The 24149-nt window shown below is 44.3% G+C and overlaps 1 protein-coding gene across 12 annotated transcripts in view; it reads left to right on the forward strand.

The window, feature by feature from the left end:
• XRRA1 (X-ray radiation resistance associated 1) overlaps nucleotides 1-24149 on the forward strand; it is a 97731-nt gene that overhangs the window by 70957 nt on the left and 2625 nt on the right. For 8 of the 12 annotated variants that reach the window (XM_017885251.1, XM_017885254.1, XM_017885252.1 and 5 more), the window contains 8 exons: nucleotides 4794-4834; nucleotides 8480-8605; nucleotides 15619-15712; nucleotides 16463-16578; nucleotides 19204-19551; nucleotides 22401-22599; nucleotides 23377-23492; nucleotides 23701-23806. In XM_017885251.1, the coding sequence (XP_017740740.1) occupies nucleotides 4794-4834; nucleotides 8480-8605; nucleotides 15619-15712; nucleotides 16463-16578; nucleotides 19204-19551; nucleotides 22401-22599; nucleotides 23377-23492; nucleotides 23701-23806 (1146 nt within the window). The remainder of the gene's footprint in view (nucleotides 1-4793; nucleotides 4835-8479; nucleotides 8606-15618; nucleotides 15713-16462; nucleotides 16579-19203; nucleotides 19552-22400; nucleotides 22600-23376; nucleotides 23493-23700; nucleotides 23807-24149) is intronic. The other 4 variants (XM_017885253.1, XM_017885255.1, XM_017885259.1 and 1 more) reach the window with 4 other exon arrangements.

Below are 24149 nucleotides of genomic sequence, written 5' to 3' on the forward strand. Positions count from 1 at the left end.
AAAAAAAAAAAAAAAAAAAAAAAAAAAAGAATGACTGTAGGCCCCCATTCTTTTCTGGTTTGTGCTGAAAGGTCTGCTGTTAGTTGATGGGGTTTTTTGTAGGTGACCTGCCCTTTCTCTCTAGCTTCCTTTAACATTTCTTCTATCATTTTGACCTTGAAGAATCCAATTACTATGTTTCTTGGGGATGGTCTTCTTGTGTAGTATTTCACAGGGGTTCTCTGCATTTCCTGAATTTGAATGTTGGCCTCTCTAGCAAGATTGGGGAAATTTCCATGGATGATAACCAGAATGTGTTTTCCAAGTTGCTTGCTTTCTCTTCCTGCCTTTCGGGGATACCAGTGAGTCATATTTTTGGTCTCTTTACATAATCCCATATTTCTCAGAGGTTTTGTTCATTCTTCCTTACTATTTTTTTATTTTGGTCTGACTGAGTTATTTTGAAGAGCCAGTCTTTGAGCTCTGAGAGTCTTTCCTCAGCTTGGTTGATTCTGCTGTTAACACTTGCAATTGTATTCTGAAATTCTTGAAGTGAATTCTTCAGCTGTATCAGCTCACTTTGCTTCTTTCTTAACATGGCCATTTCATCTTTCATCTCCTGTATTATTTTACTTATTCCTTAGATTCCTTGTATTGGGTTTCAATTTTCTCCTGAATGTCAGTGATCTCCATTCCCATCAATATTCTGAATTCCATTTCTGTCATTTCAACCTGTTTAAGCACCATTGCTGGAGAACTAGTGTGGTAATTTGGAGGTTAAAAAGACACTCTGGCTTTTTGATATGCCAGAGTTCTTGGCTGGTTCTTTCTCATCTGTGTGGGCTGGTAATCCTTCAGTCTTTGAAGGTGCCATCCTTTGGATGGCCCAGTGGTAGCATGGGCCAGGGTGCAGGGCCACGGGTGTCCATGCTTAATGTTCATGCTGGCAGTGTCAGTGTGGTGGCAGTGGAAGTGGGTGTGCTTATGCTGGCAGTAATGGCATGGTGGGGTACGTGTACACACACCCATTCTCCAGATTTGGAAAGTTTTCTGTTATTCTTTGAATAAGCTTTGTACCCCCTTTGTCTTTCTCATATCCCTGTTTAACTTCAACAACCCTAATATTTTCTTTTTTGATGTTGTCCCATAAATCCTGCAAGCTTTCTTTATTTTTCATTCTTCTTCATTTTTTCTACTCTGTGTATTTTCATATAGTCTTTGAGCTCACTGATTCTTTCTTCTGTTTAATTCTGCTGTTGATACTCTCTATTGCCTTTTTCATTTCATTCATTATATTTTTCAATTCCAGGATTTCTTTGATTTTTTTTTTTTTTTTTTTTTAATTATTTCAATCTCTTTGTTAAATTTTTCTGGTAAATTTCTGAATTGATTCTCTGTGTTTTCTTGAAGTTTACTGTGCTTTCTTAAAACATCTGTTATCATGCTGGGCATGGTAACTCATGCCTATAATCTCAGCATTTTGGGAGGCTGAGGTAGGAAGATTTCTTGAGCCCAGGAGTTCAAGACCAGCCTGGACAACAAAGTGAGACTCCCATGTCTACAAAAAAATTAACAAATTAGCCAGGCATGGTGGTGCATGCCTGTGGTCCAGCTATATGGGAGGCACATGAGGTGGGAGGATTGCTTGAGCCCAGGAGGTTGAGGCTGCAGTAAGCCATGTTTGTGCCACTGTACTCCAACCTGGGTGACAGAATGAGAGCCTGTCTCCAACAAAACAAAAAACAAAGAAGAAACCCCAAAAAATGTTCTTTTGAATTCTTTGTCTGAGAGATCACACATCTCTATTACTTTATGGTTGATCTCTGGCATCTTATTTTGTCTGTTTGGTAACGTCATATTTCCCTGAATGTTCTTGATTTTTGTAGAAGTGTGATGTCCTTGCCTTGAAATATTAGGTATTTATTTTTGCCTTAATAGTCTGGCTTTGTTTGTGCCTGTCCTTCTTCAGAGGGACTTCCAGCGATTCTAAGCAGACTGACTTATGTTTCCTGAGCCTGGGACCACTACTGGCATCTCAGCACTGAGGGATGGTCTAAACCCAGGCTTGCTGCAAGTCTTGCAAAGACTGAGAGGGTTGCGAAAGCTGTAGCCAGAGGGACTGGATTTAAGACTGGGGCATGTTGGGATCTGCTGTAGGAATGAAGCTGGTGGTCCATCTCATTGGCTTAGACAGGTGTATGCCACCTAGCAGGTCCCTGCACAAGTAGTTCCTTGACTGCAACAAGAGGGGCCAGAGCTGAGACTGAGCCCCCTTGGGATCTGCTGTGGGATGGAGGCTGGTGTGCTTGTCATGGTGGTTCAGACAGGCATACAGCTGCCCGCATGGCTCTGCACAGATGGAATAATTCCCTGATTGTAGTGGGTAGGGCTGGAAGTGACCATAGGCCTCCTTGTGATCTGCTGTGGAACAGAGGCTAGAGAGCCCTGTCTTGGTTTAGGGAGGTGCACATTGCCCAGCAAGTTCCTGCACAGATAGGATAGTTCCCTGACTGCAGCAAGAGGGGCCAAATCGCAGACTGGGCCTCCTCAGGATCTGCTGTGAGGTAGAGCCTGGAGAGCCCAGTCTCATTGGCTCAGAGGGGCATGTGTCTCCTAGCAAATCCCTATGCAGATGAGATAGTTACCTGATTGCAGCAGGAGGGGCCAGGGCTGACACTGGGCCCCCGTGGGATTTGCTATGGGAAGGAGCCCATCTTGTTGGCCCAGACAGGCATGTGTCTCCCAGCAGGTCTCAGCACAGACAGGATAATTCTCCACTGTAGTGACAGGGGTCAGAACTGAGACTGGGCTCTCTCAGGATTTGCTGCAGGGTGAAAGCTAGAAAGCCCAGTCTCATTGGCTCAGAGGGGCATGTGTCTTACAGCAAGTCCCTGCACAGTCTGGTTAGTTCTCTGATTGCAGCTGGAGGGACCAAGTCTGAGACTTGGGTCCCCTTGGAATTTGCTGTGGGACAGAAGTTGGTAAACTCATCTGGGAGCCTCAGGCTGCGAGATATGGGTGAGTCTCCCTCTGGGTCCTTGTGCAAGAGATGGTGAGCAGGGACCTCAGCTGAGAGGGGCTGGATCAGAAAAACAGGGCAACTTTCAGGCTTACTGCCAAGACCAATGTCAGCAGGCAGACAAGCCTTTCCACCAAGGCACTAGTGTGCACTACTCCTTCTGGACCTCTCTGCAGATGGTTTTGGTTGCAGGCTCAAGGCCAAATATGGCTGTAGCCCAGGACCTTGGAAGCCTGGGCTGTTTCTAGGCTTGAACTGGGGAGCAAGCTTGGTGGATCAGCCACTGGTGTTGGTCTGTATTCTCAAAACAGTCCTTCAAGGTCTTGGGATCCACCAGTGTTTCACAAACTCCTACCTGAATCTTGATGCTCCTGCAGAGAGACTTTTGACTGTGGGTGGGTGTAGAATTTTTGTGGTTGTGAGGGGACATGAGTGGGTTATCTTCTATTCCACCATCTTCTCTCTGCCTTTTTGCATTCTGAGAGTCTCTCCACTCAGTCTTCTATTTTATGAATTAGTTCTTCAACTGGGTCCATTCTTCTATCCAGCACATGTATGAGTTATTTTCATTATAAATTTACAGCTTTGTTAGTAGCTTTGCTTCCACAGCAATCTGCTTTTGTTTCAGGAGTGAAACTTTGGCATTTCTCAGAGGATACTGATTATTCTATTTTGAAGTTTTTATAACTTTTGTTAAATAAACTTTATTCAGGTGATAATTCTTCTCTTTTTTACATTGTTAATTTTCCTCAAATAGTAAGAGATTCTTGATTGTTTAGTCTGTTCGTATAACAATGCTCAATCAGAAGCTTAAAATGCAGTAATTTCTGTGATTGTGGGGAGAGCAGGATGCGGGATCAGACAGTGTGCCCATCTTTCTAGAGGTGCTGTCGTTTTCTAGGGTTCACAGATTAGCACTCACACTTGCAGCCATGGCCCATCCTGCAGGGAATTCCTACTTTGTTCATTGCACAAGGCTTTCCCAAACTCCCTTGCAGACCCTCATCACAGGAGAAGTTATTTATGCCATGTTGTTCCATCCCCTATTACTGTTTTCTTCATTTTCATGTGACTTTTCTCGTTATAATATCATTAACATTTAGAAGGTATTGGTTAACTAGGGTAAAGGTGAGCAATGTCTGCACAGGATCTAGTCCCATCAGATGCTATGCTGTGTTAGGTTGAACTCAGCTGTTCATTGACTCATCTCATTCTGACGGTCCCAAGAATGAAATCACTCTGCACCCTCCTCCTTATGACTTTGTGCTGGTTGTTCTTGGTATCTCTTCTGAATACACTGGCTCAACCCATTCTGTTTCTACTAATACAACAAATATTTCCAAATCTTCTGACAGAATGTATTCTATATATATATTTTTCTCTTCTAAGACAGTTGGTTAGCTTTCTGCTCAGTATGGACTCCCCAGTAATTCTGAGGCTCAAAAGTGCTTAGGTGTTTTAAAGTCAGATAAAAGGTCAGTGTGGCTGAAATACAGTGAATGAAGGAGAGAGTATCATGAAATGGGATTGAAGAAGTAGGCAGGGGCCCAGTCATGCAGGACTTCAGAGGACTGGATAAGCAGTTTGTATTTTATCCTTAGTGCAAAGGGACTTATTACCTGATGCATGTCACAGCCAGCTCCTCTTCCTAGTTAGCATTGGGGCCGAGGACCAATGAGGACTCCCTCTAGGAGGTGCCCTGCTGCACACAGTGGATGGCAGATCTATATCCAGGGTGCTCTAGGCATCAGTCAATGCTGTCACCAACCTTCATTCTGTTTCTCTTCTGTTTCAGAGGTTGTGTTTTCATCTTACCCTGGATTTTCAACCTCAGAGGTAGGAACTGACTACTTTATATTTGTGTTCCTGAGTTAGAATATTAATTTTAATAGACAAAATGAAATAAATTAATGGAGCCATGAGACTCATTTCTATAGATCACACTGAGGGAGCCCATTCATTGTATAGGTAGTTGCCAAGTACCTACCATGTACCAGGTCCTGTGCTGGCCACAGACAGACATGTCTTGACCTTACCTGTCTACTCTTAACTTTCATTGTTCTCACATGCTGTTTAGCATAATGTAATAATGGCAGCTGCCTCAAGTGATAAAATTGGCATTGAAGTGGAGCTGCTACCAGCAGCTCCCTAACTAGAGTCCCCCAAAGCTGGAAAAGTCCTTGCCAGATACACCACTATTCAGGACCTAATCCTTGATGTCATAGGTTTAGACCCTTGATTTTTGTTAGCACAGAAAATTGTTTTTTCTCTCTCGGCAGATGCTCATGGAGACTGGTGCATGTAAACTAAATATTGATTTATTCACTTACAATAAATAGTATATCTCTTCATTTAGCCAACCTGCATCCTAGAGAGGCAGCTCAGTACACAACCTCCCCACAGATACAACTGTGTGAGAAATTCTATTAGTTAACTATAGCTGCTTACTCAGACCAACCCAGAAACAATTCATTATTTTTCACCACTCACAATTGAGTTGATGAAGTGATTCCACTGGCTTCGCCAAGGCTCACTCATGCAACTGCATTTAGCCGGCAGGGTCGCTGTGGTCTGGGCTCAAGGAGACAGCTGGCATGGCTTGGCATCTTCTCTGTGGTCTTTTCCTCCTGGGCTACATTGCAGTATGGTTTCATTACAGCATCAGGGTTTCAGGAGAGCAAGGATGAATTGAAAGGTTCTGAAATTGAAATAGTGTCACTTCTCCACATTCTGTTGGTCAAAGCAAATCAAAAGCCCAGTATTATATTGCTGTACAATTCTGACGCTGACCGCTGAGTTTGTGCAGACCCCACAAGTTAAGCACAGAGCCCGCAAGTGAGGGTAGTTCCCAAAAAGATTTCCCTCGCTTCAGAAGCCAGACACAAGTTTAGGAGTCCCCAGGCTATCCACACTTTGACCAACTGGTGATAAATTCAAGAGTTTCCACAACCCACTCAGGTTCAGTAATTTTCTAGAACAACTCATAAAACTCAGCAAAGGGTTATACTTATAATCACAGTTTTACTATAATGCAGCAGTCCCCAACCTTTTTGGCTCCAGGGACCAGTTTTGTGGAAGACAATTTTTCCATGGACTGGGGTGGGGTGGGTGGTTTCAGATGATTAAAGTGCATTACTTTTATTATGTACTTTATTTCTGTTATTATTACATTGTAATACATAATGAAATAATTACATGACTCACCACAATGTGGAATCAGTGGGAGCCTTGAGCTTGCTTTTGTGCAACCAGACGGTCCCATCTTGGGGTGATGGGAGACAGTGACAGATCATCAGGCATTAGATTCTCATAACAAGCGCACAACCTAGATCCCTCGCATGCCCAGTTCACAATAGGGTTTGTGCTCCTATGAGAATCTAATGCCACTGCTGATCCGACAGGAGGTGCAGCTCAGGCAGTAATGCAAGCAATGGGGAGTGGCTGTAAATACAGATGATGTTTCGCTCACTCACCCGCTGCTTACTTCCTGCTGTGCAGCCCAGTTCCCAATAAGCCAAGGACTGGCACCAGTTTGTGGCCCAAGGGTTGGGGACCCCAGCTATAAATGATATGAGTCAGGACCAGCCAAATGGAAAAGCATATAAGGTGAGGTTTGAGAGTTTTCTTGCCTCTCCCTGTGGAATCAGGGCATGTCTCCCTCCCAGCACACTGAATGTGCTCACCAACCAGGAAGCTCACCCACACCTCAGAGTCCAGAGCTTTTATTGGAGGCTCATTGGCCACCTGATTGAACTCAATTTCTAGTTCCTTATCCTCCCCAGGGGTCAGGCTGGTGCAAAGCCCCAACTCTCTAGCCACATGGTTAGTCTTTCTGGCATGGCCAGCCTCCATCCTGAGTCATGTCACTACCCTAAACTCAGGTGTGACTCAAGGAGTCCTGCATAACAAAGATATTCCTATCACTCAGAAAACTCCAAGGGTTTTAGAAGCTCAGTGCCAGGAACCTGGGACAAAGACCAGACAAATTGTTTCTTATGTAACAGCCAGTCTAATTTCAGGAGGGTAAACACATGGTCTCCACCTCTGAATGGGAGGAGCAGCAAGGTCACACTGCAAAAGGGCATGTATGTGGGATGGAGGGGCTTGTGGCCATTATACAGTCTACCTCACAAGTCAAAGATAATTTGTAGGATTGCTCAGTGCTCAGATCAGCTCTCTGACATCTAAAAATCTAGAAAGTGAGTTGGATAGTTGAGACTTTTAGTGGCCTTTCTCTTATTAAAATCAGATGCATCTCCCTCTAAGACAGGGCCCTCTCTGCCCCCATCAGGGCCAGTTATGCCCTTGGGTCAGGATACTCCTCATCTTGACTCTCTGGCTTTTCCTTGTCTGTACTGCAGTCTGACTTACCCCCTTCAGTTCACACACCCTTGCTCTAAGTAGGGAATTACATAGTGGAGGAGACTGCCTTATCAGACTGCCACTGCATTCCACTCTTGCGTCTCAGAGATTGCCTTGGGATCACTGGGAGAGGCAAGTCATCTGAGTTCCCAGACACCATCACCGGTTTTTGTTTTATTTTCACCCATGACTGACCTGTCCACCCATGTGGTTTTACAAGTTGACCCAGAAGGGTACAAAATACTTGGCTCAAAGTAAGTGCCCCATAAATGTTCATTGAATGAACAAGCAAAATTTAAGTGACTTGCTTAAGATTCCATAGTGATTAATTAATTCAGCTTAAGACAGAATCTAGTTCATCTGAACCTAACCCTTAGCCCAACATCTACCCTTATAATATCCTGTGGTTCCATCGAACTCAGGAATTAGTGAGTGTAGTGAGTTATGTATGGTTAAACCAACAATGACCTTTTTCTGCTTGATCAAATATGTTGAACCTGTGGCAGTCTGGATTGTATGAAAAGAACATGACCCTGCAAGAAGGGATCCAGATGCAGCATGCCACATTCAGCCCCCACGGGCTGGCTGAAGTCATTCAGGACTGTTGTTTCATCCCCAAATGAAAACCCTCCAACTCGAGGATGTGGGCTAGCCCATCAGAGCAGGTGTTCAAGGCTCAAGACACCTCCCTCTCCCTCTCCCCACTAGAAAAATTCCCCTTAAGGACACAAGCACCTTCCCCTTTGCCTTCTGGAAAATTTTAACCCAACTGTATAGAAGGGCCAATTCAGGGTAAGCTGCTGTAGGGCAGAGAGAGAGGGTGGGGACCAAGTACCTCTGATGTCTGCACCAGTGCTGTATTATTCTGTGGCCTCAGAAAACTTGAAAATGGAACTTTGGGTACTTGAGAATTAGCTCATCATATGACCTAAGAGAACTTGGAGCCAGAATTCTGGGCTGATGGTGACATCTACCCTTATGACCCTACATGTCTCTTTTTGGCTAAGTCTCTCTAGGAAGGTCATTCATTCCACCCTGTTCCATTGAAAGGGTCTGTTGGCCCTTAGTGACCTTATTTATTATCGGGCACTTTGATTTTGACTTTTCCTTCTTTCTAAGACAACCAAGATATGTTCACTTCCTCCCATATTCGAGATCCTTCCTGTGAAGTCACTGAAGGCCAGGAACCAGACGCTGGCCCCACCCTTCCCAGAGCTGAGATACCTTAGCCTGGCCTACAACAAGGTGACTTTCTGCTCCTCTACTGTTTCCTCAGGGGCACAGATGGGAGGGTGGGATGCAAGTTGCTCTGGCCTAAAAACCAACCTTCCATTCAATTCCCTGCATTACAGGTACATGGGCTCAGGAATTCTCAGGGTGGGGAAAGTGGAGGGAGTTCAGGCCAAGGCTGGAGTCCATCTCTTCAGTCACAGATATTTATTTAGCACTTACCATGTGTCAGGCTCTGTGGTAGGCACTAGGTATACAGCTGTGGAAAGAGACTTGGCCTCTGCCCTTTTGCAACTTATCACCTATAAGGAAGACAGGAAGACTGATAGGGACAAATCATCACAATACGAGCATGCTTAGTGTTATGAAGAAATTCACCATGTTATGAAGTAAATGATGGAGGGGAGGTGTCTAACCTAATACTTAGGATCAAGGAAGGTTCTCAAGAAAGTGGTGTTTAAGCTGAGATCTGAATCTGTGAGTTTAATCAGGTGAAGAGGGGTGAGTCAAGGGTAGAAATGTAGCTTAAGGGGAACAGCAGATACAAAGTCTAAGGGACAGATTTAACATATTTTTCCAATATTCATGTCCTGTTTGGTTTTCTGTAAAATCCCACTAATTGAGCCCTACTCAAGTCTGAAATGCAGGAAACTTGTAAGATACTCTGCTTACATTCCTCTACAGCAAGCAGCTGGTACAGCTGAACTCCCCAAGTGTTTTCTTCTAAGAGTTTTATTGTTTTAGCTCTTACATTTAGGTCTTTATTTCAACTTAGTCTTTATATATAGTGTGAAACAGGTATCAGCTTCATTCTTTTGCATGTGGATATCCAGCTTTCTCAACACCACTTACTGGAAAGACTATTCTTTCCCTCATTGTTACACCCTTGCCAAAAATCAGTGGACCATAGATGTATCACAGGCCCCTTTTCTTGAAATTGGTAATTTATGTCTTTTATTGATCCAAAATAGTTAGACATTACCTCTTTTATTGACTTTTTCTTATTAAACTAGCTGCTGGTTTCACTGGATTTCTGTTTTCCACTTCATTGATTTCTGCTCGTAACTTTATTTCTGTTCTTCTACTTAAAATGATTTTAATTTGCTCCTCTTTTTCTTGCATCTTAGGCAGTATAATTTTAGTTAATTGATTTAGACCTTTCTAATATAAGCAAGTAAAGCTGTACATTTCTTCTCCAAGCACTGCTTTAGCTGAGTCCTACAAATTGTAATATCTTTTCTTTTTATTTTCATTAAATTAAAATATTTTCACTTTTCCTATGATTTCTTCTTTGATCCACAGGTTTTAAGAACTTAGTTAATTTCCAAATATATGGGGCTCTTCTAGGTGTCTTGTATTTATTTCTAATTTATTTTGTGTGCAGATAACATAATCTGTAAGATGTCATTCTTCTGAAATCTATTTAAACTTGTTTTATGATTCACGCTATGGTCGGTCTGTCTTGGTGAACATTCCATGTGCATTTCAAAAACTATGTATATTCTGCAGTTTTGTGGGAAAGTGTTCTGTAAATGTTAAGGTAAGGTGGTTGGTTGTGTCACTCAGATCTTCTCTGTACTCTTGTCTAGTTGTTCTATCAATCACTGAGAGCAGTGTGTTAAGATCTCCAGACGTGGTTGTGAATTTGCTTATTTCTCCTTTTAGTTCTGTCAGTTTTTACTCCATGTATTTTGAAGTCTGCTTTTGATGCAGATACATTTAGAATTGTTGTATTTACTTAACGTATGGATACTTTTATAAATTATGAGTTGCCTTTTTTTGCCTCTAATAATATTCCTTGTCTTGATGTCTATTTTGTTTGATTTGCATATAGCTACGTAGCTTCCTTATACTTACTGTTTGCATAGTATATCTCTTTCTATCCATTTACTTGCAACCTATTTATATCTTTGTAGTTAAGGTGTGTCTCTTTTAGACAGCATATAATTGGTTTTTCCTAGGGTGCCAGAGTGTTTTTCTCAGTTTTTGTGCTTTGTCCTCAGTTTTCATTCTTCCCTGAGTGCCTGCACCTCAGAGGAGTTTATCTCCACATGCTCATTCCTCCCCCTAGCAAGAGACTGCTTTTGCTTGCTACTTAGTGCTTGCTAAGTAACAAGTGGTGGTAGGGGCCAAAGGGAGGCTCTAGCCCCAGTCTTAGGCAGCCCTGGGACCAACCCTGTGTCTCAAGGATGGGCTTTTTTCTTGGTCCTACCCCTCTCCTAGCAGTAGGAGACCTCTAATGTGCTAGGCCCAGGTTGGTTTCCTGCTCCACCCACAGGAGTAGTGGGTTTTAATTTTTTCCCTACCCAAGATGCAGTGCCCCAGGCTGCAGGGTTTGCTGATCTTCCTCAGCAGCTGAAGGCTTTTGTTAACTATGGAGAAGGGTTGGTAAAGCCCCCTGCCTTTTTGTGGTGGGAGCTATCTCCTCTTCCAGGCTCACACCACCGAGGAAGGCTGTCATCAGTCTTTCTCCTGCCTCCAATCTTTCTCACACTAGTGAGCGTGAACTCCCTGGATGTCTGCAGCTTAAAGGGGTTTGCTCTAGGCCATGCTTGGTCTTTATAAATTCACTAAAATTTTTACCTGATTTCTTCTTAAGTGCTTATGTGGCACTCGCATCTGCCACATTCTGCCACAGGCAGGCCAGTGTCTGTGTCCCACCTCTCCTTGGAGGTATCAGTATTTCCTTAGATTTCAGGCCACAATTGTCCTGGGATGTTAGCTCTCTATTGGACTCAAGAAAAGTTATGATTTTATAGATTATTCAGTTTTTTTCTTAAGGTTGGAGCAGCCCTCCTTCCATTTTTCTATGTTTGCACCTGAGTTTTTAAATGGTATTTTACTTTATGATAGTTACCACCTAATGTATTGTATCTTTTTGTCTATTGTCACGTATCTACTACCAGAATGTGCTTTTGCTTTTAGCAGTAGGACTTTGTTTTGCTTACATCTATATGCTCATTATCTAGAATATTACCTGATACATGATAGGTGCTCAACAAGTTTGTTAGATGAATGAATGATTTTTGTTGTTGTTGAGATGGAGTCTCACTCTGTCGCCTAGGCTGGAGTGCAGTGGTGTGATCTTGGCTCACTGCAGCCTCCTCCTCCCGGGTTCAAGCAATTCTCCTGCCTCAGCCTCCCAAGTAGCTGGAATTATAGGCACCTGCTTACCATGCCTGGCTAATTTTTGTTTTTTATTAGAGATGGGGTTTCACCATATTGGCCAGGTTGGTCTTGAACTTCTGACCTGGTGATCCACCCACCTCGGCCTCCCAAAGTGCTAGGATTACACCATGCCCGGCCCCATGAATGATGTTTTAGTCATGTCAAATAATACAGCTGTGTTGAAATACTCAATTTATTAAAGTTACAAACTTCAAAATAAATTCTGCCTTTAAACAGAAGTTATACATCTAGAATATTCATCAGAAAATCACTCAGAATATTCACTAGAAATTTTTGTGTCAAACGTAAAATAATCACTTTCACTTGGTCTTTAATACTTAGTTCCTAAATGTGACGGATTGTTACACTCTCCTTAACCCAATGAGACTGAGAAGAAATTTAAAGTTATCATTGGAACCTGAATGCATCTCCAGAAGCATTCAGCTCACCCTAGAGGGAACAGGCTAGCACCATGGCCAGATTTCGGCTTGCTGTGTCAGCCAGAATCCTAAGCCCATACCTTTCAGCTGGGCTTAATTTCACAGAAAATGTGATACACATGACCTGAATATCATTCAATTTTTTATCAATTTTTAATTGTAATTTTCTTCAACTTTTTAATCACCTGGTTTGGGTGAATGTAATTTTGCATCCTGACAAGATTAAATTCTGCATCTCCCATTCTTTAGTGATTGTCTCTTGACCCCCTGATTTGCACACAAGAGACTCTACACCCACTTTGACCACCATTATAGTCATTTATCAAAACATATTGGGCACCTTTTTAGGTTCGTCCTCTATCTCTGAAGTCTAGATAATGGCAGCAGAATTTTATATTTTACTCTGTTGCAACTACTTAACTCTGCTCTTGTAGGACAAAAGGCAATATGGCAACAAATGAGACAGGTAGTATTTTTTCTTTTTCTTTTTCTTTTTTTTGAGACAGAGTCTCACTCTGTTGCCCAGGCTGGAGTGCAGTGGTGTGATCTCGGCTCACTGCACCCTCCATCTCCTGGGTTCAAGTGATTCTTCTGCCCCAGCCTCCCAAGGAGCTGAGATTACAGTCACCCGCCAGCACACCCGGCTAATTTTTGTGGGGTTTTTTTTTTTTTTTTTTGTATTTTTTTAAAGTAGAGACAGGGTTTCACCATATTGGCCAGGCTGATCTCAAACTCCTGAGCTTGTGATCCACTTGCCTCAGCCTCCCAAAGTGTTGGGATTACAGGTGTGAGCCACCGCACCCAGCCAGAGAAAGGTAGTATTCTAATGAAACTTCAGTAAATGGATCATGGGCCAGATTTGGGCCAGTCCTGGTTTTGGTACAGCCTGTGTGCTAAGAGTGGTGTTTACATTTTTTAATGATTGAAAACAGTCAAAACAAGGATAAAATTTCATGACATGTTAAAATTAGATGAAATTCAGATTTCGGGGTCCATAAATAAAATTTTATTGGAAAAAAGCCACCACACCTATTTGTTTATGAATTGTCTATAGCTGATTTTGTATAACAATAGTAAAATTGAATAGCTGCAACAGAAACCATATGGTCTGCAAAGCCTAAAACACTTTGACAGAAAAGGTTTGCTGATCCCTGGTCTAGAAGATCAAATGTTAAAGTCTCTCAAAGCCTACTCCTAGTTTCTTTTCTCTCACTCCCTACTGTTTCCCTAGGGATGACTTCAGATACCCATTGGCTCATGAATAGTGACTCACAAATTTCTAACTCTAACGCAGACCTCTCCACTGTATTCCAGGAGGCCTCAAAGGTACCGCCAACATGCACATACCCAAAGCAAGCTAATGAATTTTTTCTTCAAATTTTATGTTCTTTCATTGTTCCCTATCTTAGTGAATAGGTTGATCTTCCATCCAGTTACTCAAGGCACAAACCAGTTGTCACCTTTGATACTTCTCTCTCTTTTGCACCTCCCCATCCTCCACCCACCCCCCAAATATCTACATCATCACCAAGTCTTGTCAAATTTAGGTCCTCATATTTCTAAAATCCATCTAATGAGTTCCCCAAGGACCCAAATCTTAAACTACCTTTTGTTTGGCCCCTACTTGCATTTCTAGCCCCATTTTGCACCAGGTGCCCTCTTTCTCTCTGCTTTTAATTACACTAGCCTTCTTTAAACTCCTCCAGCAGGCTATGAGGCCTTTCACACATTTTTCTCTTTGTATATAGAACACTTCCTCTCTGCATTAAAGTAAGACTAGCTACTGCAACAAACTTAAACATCTTAATCACTTAACACAATAAAAGCGTATTCCTTGCTTTTACAAAGTCCATTTTGGATATTCCTGATTGGCAGGTAGCCTTCCACATGATCATTCGGAGACCCAGGTCCCCTCTGGCTATGTTCTGTCATCTCATAGGGTCTTAACACTACTCAACTGGATCCTATGTATCCCATTAGATGGTTGAGCAGGGGGACTGTGGTAAAAGGAGGGAAGTAGAGGAGGTACAGGAGGGTACAGACTGTACACAGAAGTAACATTTACTACTTCTGCCCAAGTTGCATTGGCTAGAACTGGGTCACGTGACCACATGTACTTGCCTGGGAGGCTAGGAGATAAAATCCATGTGCTAGAGGTAGAGAAATGGTTTTGGTTAATACAGAGGTTTCTCTGCCACACACTCCATGCCCCACTGCGTTCACTAATTACCTCCTTCAGACCTCAGAGACACCTCTTACCTCTCTGACTGGGTCCGATGACCCTGTTACTTCATGCACCTATCTTGTGACATTTACCACATTGTAAGTCTATTCTCCTGTGTTACTGTCTCTCCAGTGCTTGTTTCCCACTAGACAGTGCTCTCTGACGGCAGAAATTGTGTCTGTTTTGCTCATTCCCAACAAAGTGCTTGGCACATGGTAGGTATTCAGTAAATATTTGTTGGTTGAATGAATAAAAATGAAAGAGAAGTTAGTTGCTCAGTAGAAATCTAGTGCTATCCAGTAAGGCTGCGGAGGAAGCTAAACTGAAGTGCCCTCCCTCTTCCAGCCCTTGGACTTTACTACCTTCATTGGGTCCTACATCTGACCCAATACCTTTCAGTGTGTCCAGGGGTCTGATAGGCCACTGCCCGACTCCTGGTCCCTTTGATCCTGATGTCACTGATACTTTTCCATTGCTAATAGATACTCTCGCCAAGATGGTCCCCAGCTTTTCCAGACAGTGTGCTCAACAAAGCTTGTATATTTTTTGCCCTTCAGAGGCTGGCTTGGCCAATAAGCCACCACTTGCAGGCTGGCTTCACAGGGCATTCTCTGTATCCCAGACAGCCATGAGGTCTCTCTTAACACTGGCTCTACTTATCCCTTAGATGTGTGGGTCCTCCTTTCCCCCTATCCATCCCCAGAGAAGTGCCCAGAACTGGCTTCAGTGAAAGAGCCATCAGGAGCGTGTAGAGGTTTGTGTTGAGGAAGATGAAGTGTCAAATTGTATCCTGAAGTTAAAGTCAATGCCCTGTCAACCTTCCAGAATCTTCATGAGATAAAGAGTTTGTTTGTTCTTACCACAAATGTTTGTTCTTATTATTTTGCCACCAGCTTCCCTAATACTTGATACAGGCTACATATCCAGCATGGAGAAGAGAGGAAAAACTCTTAGCTCTTAAACACGCAACAGTGATGGTGGAATTTCAGACAGGAGGGGCAAGTCACTCTGCACGAGTAGGTGATATTGTAGGGACAAGGCAGCACCCAGCAGCGAGTCCCATCCACAGCAGCATGTCTTACCCAATACTACCCCCAATCCTAGCAAGCGTGTAGCCCTGCAGTGAGGGGCCTAGACATACCTAGGTAGAGGTGGGGATGGTGTCAACCTGAGAGTCTCTCTTGCATTCATTACAGATCGCAAAAGAGGATGCTGTCCTACCAGTAGCTCTCTTCCCATCTCTCTGCGAATTCGTCTTTCATAACAACCCTCTGGTGGCCCATACACGAGGTATGGTGCCCGCAAACCTGCCCCCTCTCAACCCAGTGCCCAAGGAGCAGTGTGGCACCCTCATCCCCACCTTATCAATGGCAAGCCCTGGGATCTACTCTGTGTCAGAGAGGACAAGGTTCATGGTACATTGAGGAGTAGAGGAAATAGCTCTGTACCAGCTCATCCTGACAGTAACCCTGTGAGGCAGGCATTATTGTCCCCACGGACAGTGGTAGAAACTGAGGCTCAGGGAGGTTCATGATCTGCCTAAGGTCACACAGCAAGAAAGAGTCTGAGTTGGGAATGGAATATGGAATTCTCTAAATCCTGTATGAGCTCTTTTGAACCACACCCTGCTTTGTGGAACAGTTCTGTCATGACCTCATTTCCCACTTCCCAGTTGCAGAGGGGTGCAGCCCCAACTGCAGGAGCCTCTCTTCCCAGAGCACAAGGAATGGGGTGGTCAGCAGTGGAGCAACTGTGTAAGATACAGGAGCTGGAGGCATTTTAGAGTCCTGGGCCCTGGAGTGACACCAGTGAAGTTCTGATCCTCACTCCACAGTAGCTTTATTATCTTGGACAAATTCCTTAGCCTCTCTGTGCCTCAGTTTCCTTGCCTATTGAATGGGAATAATGAGGTACCTACCCCTAGGGTTGAGAATAAGTTTCATTAATACATGTAAAGCGGTTTGAATAGTGCCTGGCACATAGTAAGCCCCAGTATAAATTTTAGCTAATAGTAATCTTATTTTCCCATCATGGCACCAGGGGTCCCTCCATTGCTGAAGAGCTTCCTCCAAGAGCGACTGGGAATCCACTTAATTCGAAGGAAGATAGTAAAGCCTAAGCATCATGTTTTGATGTCTCAGAAGGAATCACGGAAGGTAGGGCTTCCAAGGCAGGACTCTCACCCCCAGGAAGACTGCAGCCTATTATAATGTATGCAAACCAACCTGGCTGTAGAGCTGCTCACTCCACAGTGCCTGGAATCTCTCCATTAGATTCAGCATTGCCTTCTCCTTTCCTTGCTTTGGGAAGAGCATTTGATAAAACAACAGATACGAAAATATATTTTAAACTCCCAAAACTCTTACCACTGAAAGTTACAGTCACCTACAGTAATTGAGAATGGCTGTGGGCCAGGCATGGTGGCTCACACCTCTAATCGCAGCACTTTGGAGGCCAAGGCGAGAGGATCACTTGAGGGCAGGAGTTTGATACCAGCCTGGGTGAGATCTTGTCTCTACAAAAAAAAAAAAAAAAAATGGCTAAGCCAGGACCAGAATACATCTCCTGCCTGAATTTTAAGGAAGTGTTTCCTTATGCTGAGAGGTCTACTTCCTTTGCCATAAAGTAAGTCAAATCCCTCTTTCATCTAAAGAATTTCAAAACTTTCTGTGAAATGCTCCTCCCTCCTGAACTTTATTAGTCCTTCTACAGCCAAAAGGTGGGCTGAGCATTGCTGATCCCAAAAGTTAAATACAGGCATTTCCTTGCCATCCCCTCTGCAGCCCGCCTCTGTCCAGCTAGGCTCTTGTCTGATGTCCTCAGAGGACTGGACAAGCATTTGAAGTCAGAAATAGAAAATCCAAGGTTTCCATCATCTTCCTTGTTGTCTGTTACCTCCTGTTAAGGATCTGCCCCATCATTTCCCATCAGCCAGCTAGGGAGGGGCAGAATCCTCTCTCTCCTTTACGAAGCCCCATGCCTAGGACTCTGTGGAGCCCTTGCATATATGCTATCTCATAATTCTCACAGCAGATGAAGCAACAAACTCAGAGAGGTGAACTGACTTGTTAAAAGTTAGTGTGGGTCCTAGGGGACCCCTCACACCTCCTCCCATCAAAGGTTCTGACCAACCTGGGAGCTAAATGAGTTAAATAAACACAGATGCCAGTGACCAAATGAGAAACAAATCAATGCTTTGTTAATTTAGGTAAATACCCTCTATCTTGGACTGGAGAATGTGGCTTAGTCCTGAGTCAGACTGGGGATGCCTGCATGTCCCCATTGTGCATACAGAGATGGGGCTAGAAATGCAGATTAGACCCCTGGGGTTACATGGACAAGGGCTGCAGCCCCTCCCCTCACACCTAGGCATGGACAGACAGGAGGAAAATGGAGAACCTGCCAGAACAGGCCTGTAGCCAAGAAGCTGTGTGAGCCCTTTGATGTGAGGACACAAATAGAAGATAAAATAGCCTGGTCTCATTGATGAGCAGTAATCCAGCCCACGACTGAAGCAGGGCGCAGTGACTCAACCTCTGGCCAGTTAGGTTACCCATTCCTCCCTTGGAAAGAGGCGGGGAAAGTAGCTGTGGGATAGAGAAAGAGCATTTCCTCTAGCACATCTCTCTCACAGAGCCATGAGAGGGAAGGGGAACTGTCCCTTCCCTCCAGCTGCCAAGTGATGGCACTTGGTGTTTTAGATGCTGAGGTGCAGTGCTGTGTTCATGCCCTGTGCCTTGTGGCATGGATTCAGACAAAGACTCTGGGTCCCTCAGGCTTCAAGTCTAAACACTGAGGTTCTACATATTTTCCAAAAGGAGATTTTTTTTTTTAAGTAACATGTTTTATAAAAGTCATCCTTCGCCCTCCTTAGTCCGTTAGGTACGTTTGCACACACCATTTCATTTGGTGGAACTCTGTGAGAGAGGCACAAGGAGGAAATGGGAACTCAAAGGATAGACCTGTATTCCAGCCCATATTTTTCTAACTACAGTGCTTGGAATCTTTCCACTACACAACTTACATCTCTCAGTAAAAGTACAGATGTAAGTGAACCAAATACCTCTGACAAAGAGTGAAAACAATCGACTATGTAAAGGGGGAGAGGGAAAGAACTAAGCCCAGCTGAGGTAAATTGGGCACATGGACACCTCCTGGCAGCTGAGGAGGACGGGGAGAATGGTCACAGGCTTTTACTAATTAAGAAAGTTATTTTCTTGGTCCTGAACCTTCAGAGAGATCTATCTTTTGGATCTTTATATAAGGTATAGGGACCAGCATCCTGAAAGGGGCCTGGTACTGCCATCTTCCAGAAAATACAGGACCATTCCCCCAACACCCTCTCCTCGGAGTCCCTGGGGAAAGCCATAGGCACCATGTTAAACCCTCATCTGAAGAGTGAGACTACTGAGGGCCAGAGTGACGTATGGTCAGGGATGCAGCATGAAGCCTGGAGCCCAGGACTGGAATTACGTCATCCAGGCACTACTGCTGAATCACTCTGGGACTTGGACAGGTCATTTTACCTCTCTAAGCCTGTTTCCTCATCTATAAAATTGAGGATAATTATTCATTGGGTAGTTTCAAGGTAGAAATAAAACAACTTACATCATGCATGGGGCACATCATAGATGCCCAACAAGTATGATTTCCCTTTCCACCTCCCCGTCAGTCCGTACCCAGCACTCCAGCTGCTATACAAGTGGCCTCAGGCTAGTGAGGCCCAGGAGGAGAGACTCTTGATTAGGAAGCACATTCATTCCGGCTCTTCTCCATGACAGGTGAAAACCGAAATCCCAAAGGTGCCAAAGCAGCCTCTGGTGCTCCATCACCCACAAGTGACCACAACCAAGTCTCTCTCAAAGGATATGCTAGAGCCAGAGGAAGAGCTGGCTGAAGATCTGCCCACTACCAAAAGCACTTCTGTGGAGTCAGAGATGCCCACTGAGAGTCTGGAAGGCCTTTCCCTGTCTCGCCGGACCTTCGTGCCACTGCCTCCCATCTGCTCCGACTCCACTGTGCATAGTGAAGAGACCCTGTCCCACCTGAGTGACACAGCTGTCCGCTTCAGCCCAGCGCACCCATCAGATGAGGACTCCAAGAGCACAGAGTCCATCTTCCTGACCCAGGTACCTGTATCCAGCTGTCCCTGCCCACTTGTTACTAGCTCCCACAGGTTCCTCTGCAGCCCTTAGGCTCAACTGCTGTGGACAGCTGGGAGCAACAAGCACATGGCAGGTCTGGAAATGAGAAGTCAGCACCCTTGGTGGAGCTTGCAAGCCTCTTCTGGAAGATCTCTGGTCTAAGGCTACTGATAGGGGCACCCATGGGGACAAGTCATATTTCTGTTGCACAGACAAGATCTGTGGTCTGCCTGGGGTGTGATTCCAACTAGTTTTTCAGAAGGGTTTGCTGCTGCCTGTACCTCTCTACTTCAGGGCTCCTCACTTTTGATGCTGCCTCTGGATCCTGGGAACACAGATCAGATGCAGGTCGTGCCCTTGAGGTGCTCTCAGTATAATGGGGAACACAGACAGACCAGCTCATGCAATCAGTGCTGAGACAGGAAATCCCAGAGGCTGGGAGCCTGGAGGAAGGAGAGATGCCGGTGCCCCAGCCCAGGAGGCTGTCCTAGAAGAGGCTCAACTGAGCTGAGATTTACAGGCTGAGTAGGAATTAAAGGTGAAGATATAGCAGCAAGGGCATTCTGGACAGAGGACACAGCATGAAACAGGATAGAGGAAGAAAATTAAAATGGTACATTCAGAAACCACAAATGTTTAGTGTTAGTGCAGCAGAAGGGTGGCATGTGACAAAGGGTAATATAAGGCTAGAAGAGTTGGCAGGGCCCCCTTGAACTTTATTACTGTACCATCCTTGTCCCTGATCTCCGTGCCTCCAGTCTTGCCCCTCCAATCTACTCACTGCCAGATCTTTCCAGGATGTACATCCATCCATTCATGGAGGTCTAACTCTCCATCCATCTATTTCTTTTTCCACAGATGACTTATAGTGACATAGAAATTTATATAGTATAAAAGTATCTTAAAGAACTATCTCAGAACCTTTTTGGAGCAATGCAGAATATAAATAAGCATTTTAAAAGAAACAATTTGAGAGAGTTAGATGGAAAATATGGACAGGAAAGGAAATAGTACAAGAGAAATTCTGTCACTCAAACATGCACATCATGCACTGCTGCTATTATAATAAAGATGTTTTGACAAAATGCAATTCTGAGCTCCTAGCGGCCAAAGCCATGCAATCAATTATGAGTCACCATGTTGTTCAGGAAAAAAAAAAAAATCTTTTTTTTTTTCTGGCCTAATTATCCTGGCTATAACCTTTAATACAATGATGAATAGAAGTGGTGAGAGCAGACTTCCTTGTCTTGTGCCTGTTCGTAAGGGGAAAGCATTCAGTCTTTCACCATTAACTATGATATTAGGTGAGGGTTTTCCATAGATGCTCTTTATCTGGTTGAGGAAGTTACTTTGTATTCCTAGTTTGAGTGCTTTTTAATTATGACAGAGTGGGCTTTTCCTGTGTCTATTGAGATGATCATATGGTTTTGTTCCTTTATTGATATATTACATTAATTGATTTCCAGATGTTAAACCAACCTTTCATTCCTAGGATAAATCTCACTTGGTCATAGTATATAATCCCCTTTACTTGTGGAATTCAGTTTGCTAATATTTTTTGAGAATGTTTGCATTTATATTCATAAGTGATACTGCTTTGTATTTTTCCTTTCTTGTAATGTCTTTCCCTAGTTTGGATTTCAGGTTAATACTAACCTCAGATAAGAAGCCTCTTTTAATTTTTGGAAGAGTTTGTGAAGTATTGGTGTTAATTCTTTTTTAAATGTTTGGTAGAATTCACCAGTGAAACCATCTGGTCCTTAGCTTTTCTTTGCAGGAAGTTTAAAAATTGCTAATTCAGCTTTTTTGCTTGTTATATGTCATATATATTGTATACACATACGTGTGTATATATACACGTATATTCACAAATACACACACACGTATATACATGATGGGTCTCACTGTGTTGCCCAGGCTGTAGTGCAATGGCTATTCACAGGCACTATCCCACTACTGATCAGGATGTGAGTTTTGACCTGCTCCATTTCCTACCTAGGCAAGTTCATCTCTCCTTAGGCAACTTGGTGGTCTCCCACTCCTGGGAGGTCACCATATTGATGCCGAACATAGTGTGGGCACTCGAGGAGCATAATGCACTACAGCCCAGAGCTTCCGAGCTCAAGCAGTCCTCCCACCTCAGCTTCCTGAGTAGCTAGAACTACAGGCATGTGCCACCCCACCTGGTGAGTCATTTTAATAAATAACTACATCCCTACATGACATACAGATTTCTTATAAAGCCATTAGGATAAGCTAAAGTCCTCCATGGTTTGCCATCAGAGTGAAGATAAAGAAAATACAAAATAAAACACACCCTCAGCTTGGCATATAGTGGTCCTTACTGATCTGGGTCCTGCTTACCACTGTGGTTGCCTGTCTCTTCACATTTTACTTAACTGTACCAATCTTTAGTTCCCCCAAAATAAACCTTGATGTTTCTTACCTCTGCACCTTTGCTCATGCTGTTCCTTGTCTGAAACAATCATTCTTTCTCATCACTTGCAGTCTACACCTCTCCCCATTGCTCCGTAGGGATGGCTTTCCTGGCTCTTTAAGACTTAGCTCAGGCTAAGGCATTCCTCCAAGGGAGCTTCTTGGCTAGGTTGGGGCTTCCTCTGGGATCACCCAAAACCACTGTATTCCCTCTGTTAAAGCATTTATTAATTGTCTATTTTTATGTCTGCCTCCTTCCATCCCAGTCTTGGTCTTACTCTTGCCCTTAACAGGGCCCAGCAGAGACCAGCACAGAGATAATGCTCTGAATGTTCATGGAATGAATGAATGAATGAATGAATGAATGACAAATAAATGTGTTCTCTTCCTGGGCACAGGTGAGTGAACTGCCTTCCTCCATCATCCATAAGGATGATTTAGAGTTGAAGGAGAAAGACCAAAAGAAATCACCAACGGCACCCAGAGAGGTAAAAGTGGCTCGGAGGAAGCTCACAACTGCCTCCCTTCCCAGCAAGTACCACGGCTATGAAGAACTGCTGACAGCCAAGCCCGATCCAGCCTTCATTGAGCCAAAGGGTATGTGAGGGCATATCCTTGCTCCAGGGCAAGAGGCCATCTCCACAGCCCAGAGCAAGTCAGGGTCAAGCCGAGGCTGGCACCAAGCTGTCTTTTCCCAACTAGGGTGCTGTTCTCTGTCTGAATACCTGTCAAAGGGCTCCTTTTAGGGTGTCCTTTGTTTGAAGCCCCACATATTGGGACCCCTGTCCTGGCTTGGGCCTTCACTGGAACCACAGTTTATTCAGAGATTCTAGTCGGTCTCAGCCTAGCTGTTCTGGATGATGAAGTCTCTCCTCAGGAAAAGTTTGATGAATGAACACCCAGACTGGCCAGATTCTTGAGCTTTTCCCAGCCCAGGTTAAGTTCCCAAACTGAACGTCCGAAGTCCTTCCTATTTGGTTGGAGGCAAAGGAGGCAGCTTCATCTCTGTGTTAATCTGTACTTCCAAAGCAACTGGCATTCAGCTGGACTGTTGGGGATATCAGCCCCTGCGATATAACCCCCTGAGGTTAACGGGGTTGCACTGGAGCCAGCCTTTTCCCCCACTCCAATACTATCTTCCCATTACAGTCTGTGCTATTTTTCCGTTATAATATGGGACAAATACTCACTGAAGAATGATGGATGTTCAGGCACTGGAACAGACCCGGAAGACACCTGGGAGCAGTGTTTTCTTTTGGGGACTCTCAAATCCTTTCACCTAGAGCTGCTGTGAGACTGAGGAATGAAGCAATCAGGGGAGGCATCTGGGAGGATGGGGCAGTGCCTTGACTCAGTCTTGCCTTCTTGCCCTAGGAATCCAGAAGAATGCACAGGCCCTGCAACACATGCTGAAGCACCCACTCCTGTGCCACTCCTCCAAGCCCAAGCTGGACACTCTTCAGAAACCCTATGTTCCCAAAGAGAAACGGGTAAATATCCAGCTCATTGAGTGTGTAAATGGCCCCTGAGTAACCCCCTCAGGTACAGATGTGGCTGTCACCTTGGGACCCTCTGAGGGCCATGCTTTCCCAGCACCCCCAGATGCTCCTCAGCCTGTTGCTGTGACTGTATGAAGTTAGGCCAGGAAAGTCTGTGCATAAACCTGGGATAACACCCTCCTCCATGACCTTCTGCCAGGCCCAGAGGATCCCGATTCCACCCCCAAGGAAGACTAGAACCCAACTGCTGGATGACATCTTCATTCGCTTGCGGGATCCCCGGAACATTACAGAGGCTCCACTAGGTACGGCTCTGCCACAGCTGCCAGGATCCCAGATCCAGTTCACTCCTGCTGACTAAAGGCAAAGAAAGGGCTTGTGTCAGTGCAGGAAAGGCCCCTATAGAGCAACTGCTGACATCAGTCTCTATATGTAGATGGAGAAAAGGAGAGCCAGCGTGAGGCCCGGAGTTGCCTAAAATCACATAACATGTTAAGGTCCTGAACCAGGGCTTAAGATAGAGTTAAAAGGGGATACCACTGACTTCCTACTGCCCCAAGCTAGAAAGGCCATTTTCAGCCCCTTGGCATCCTCCTGTCATGCCATCCCACTTTCCAAGGGTCTCTAGACCCAAGCCTCTTGCTTCTG

Source organism: Rhinopithecus bieti, unplaced genomic scaffold (assembly GCF_001698545.2).
Source record: "Rhinopithecus bieti isolate Rb0 unplaced genomic scaffold, ASM169854v2 scaffold_14549, whole genome shotgun sequence".
Taxonomy (NCBI): domain Eukaryota; kingdom Metazoa; phylum Chordata; class Mammalia; order Primates; family Cercopithecidae; genus Rhinopithecus; species Rhinopithecus bieti.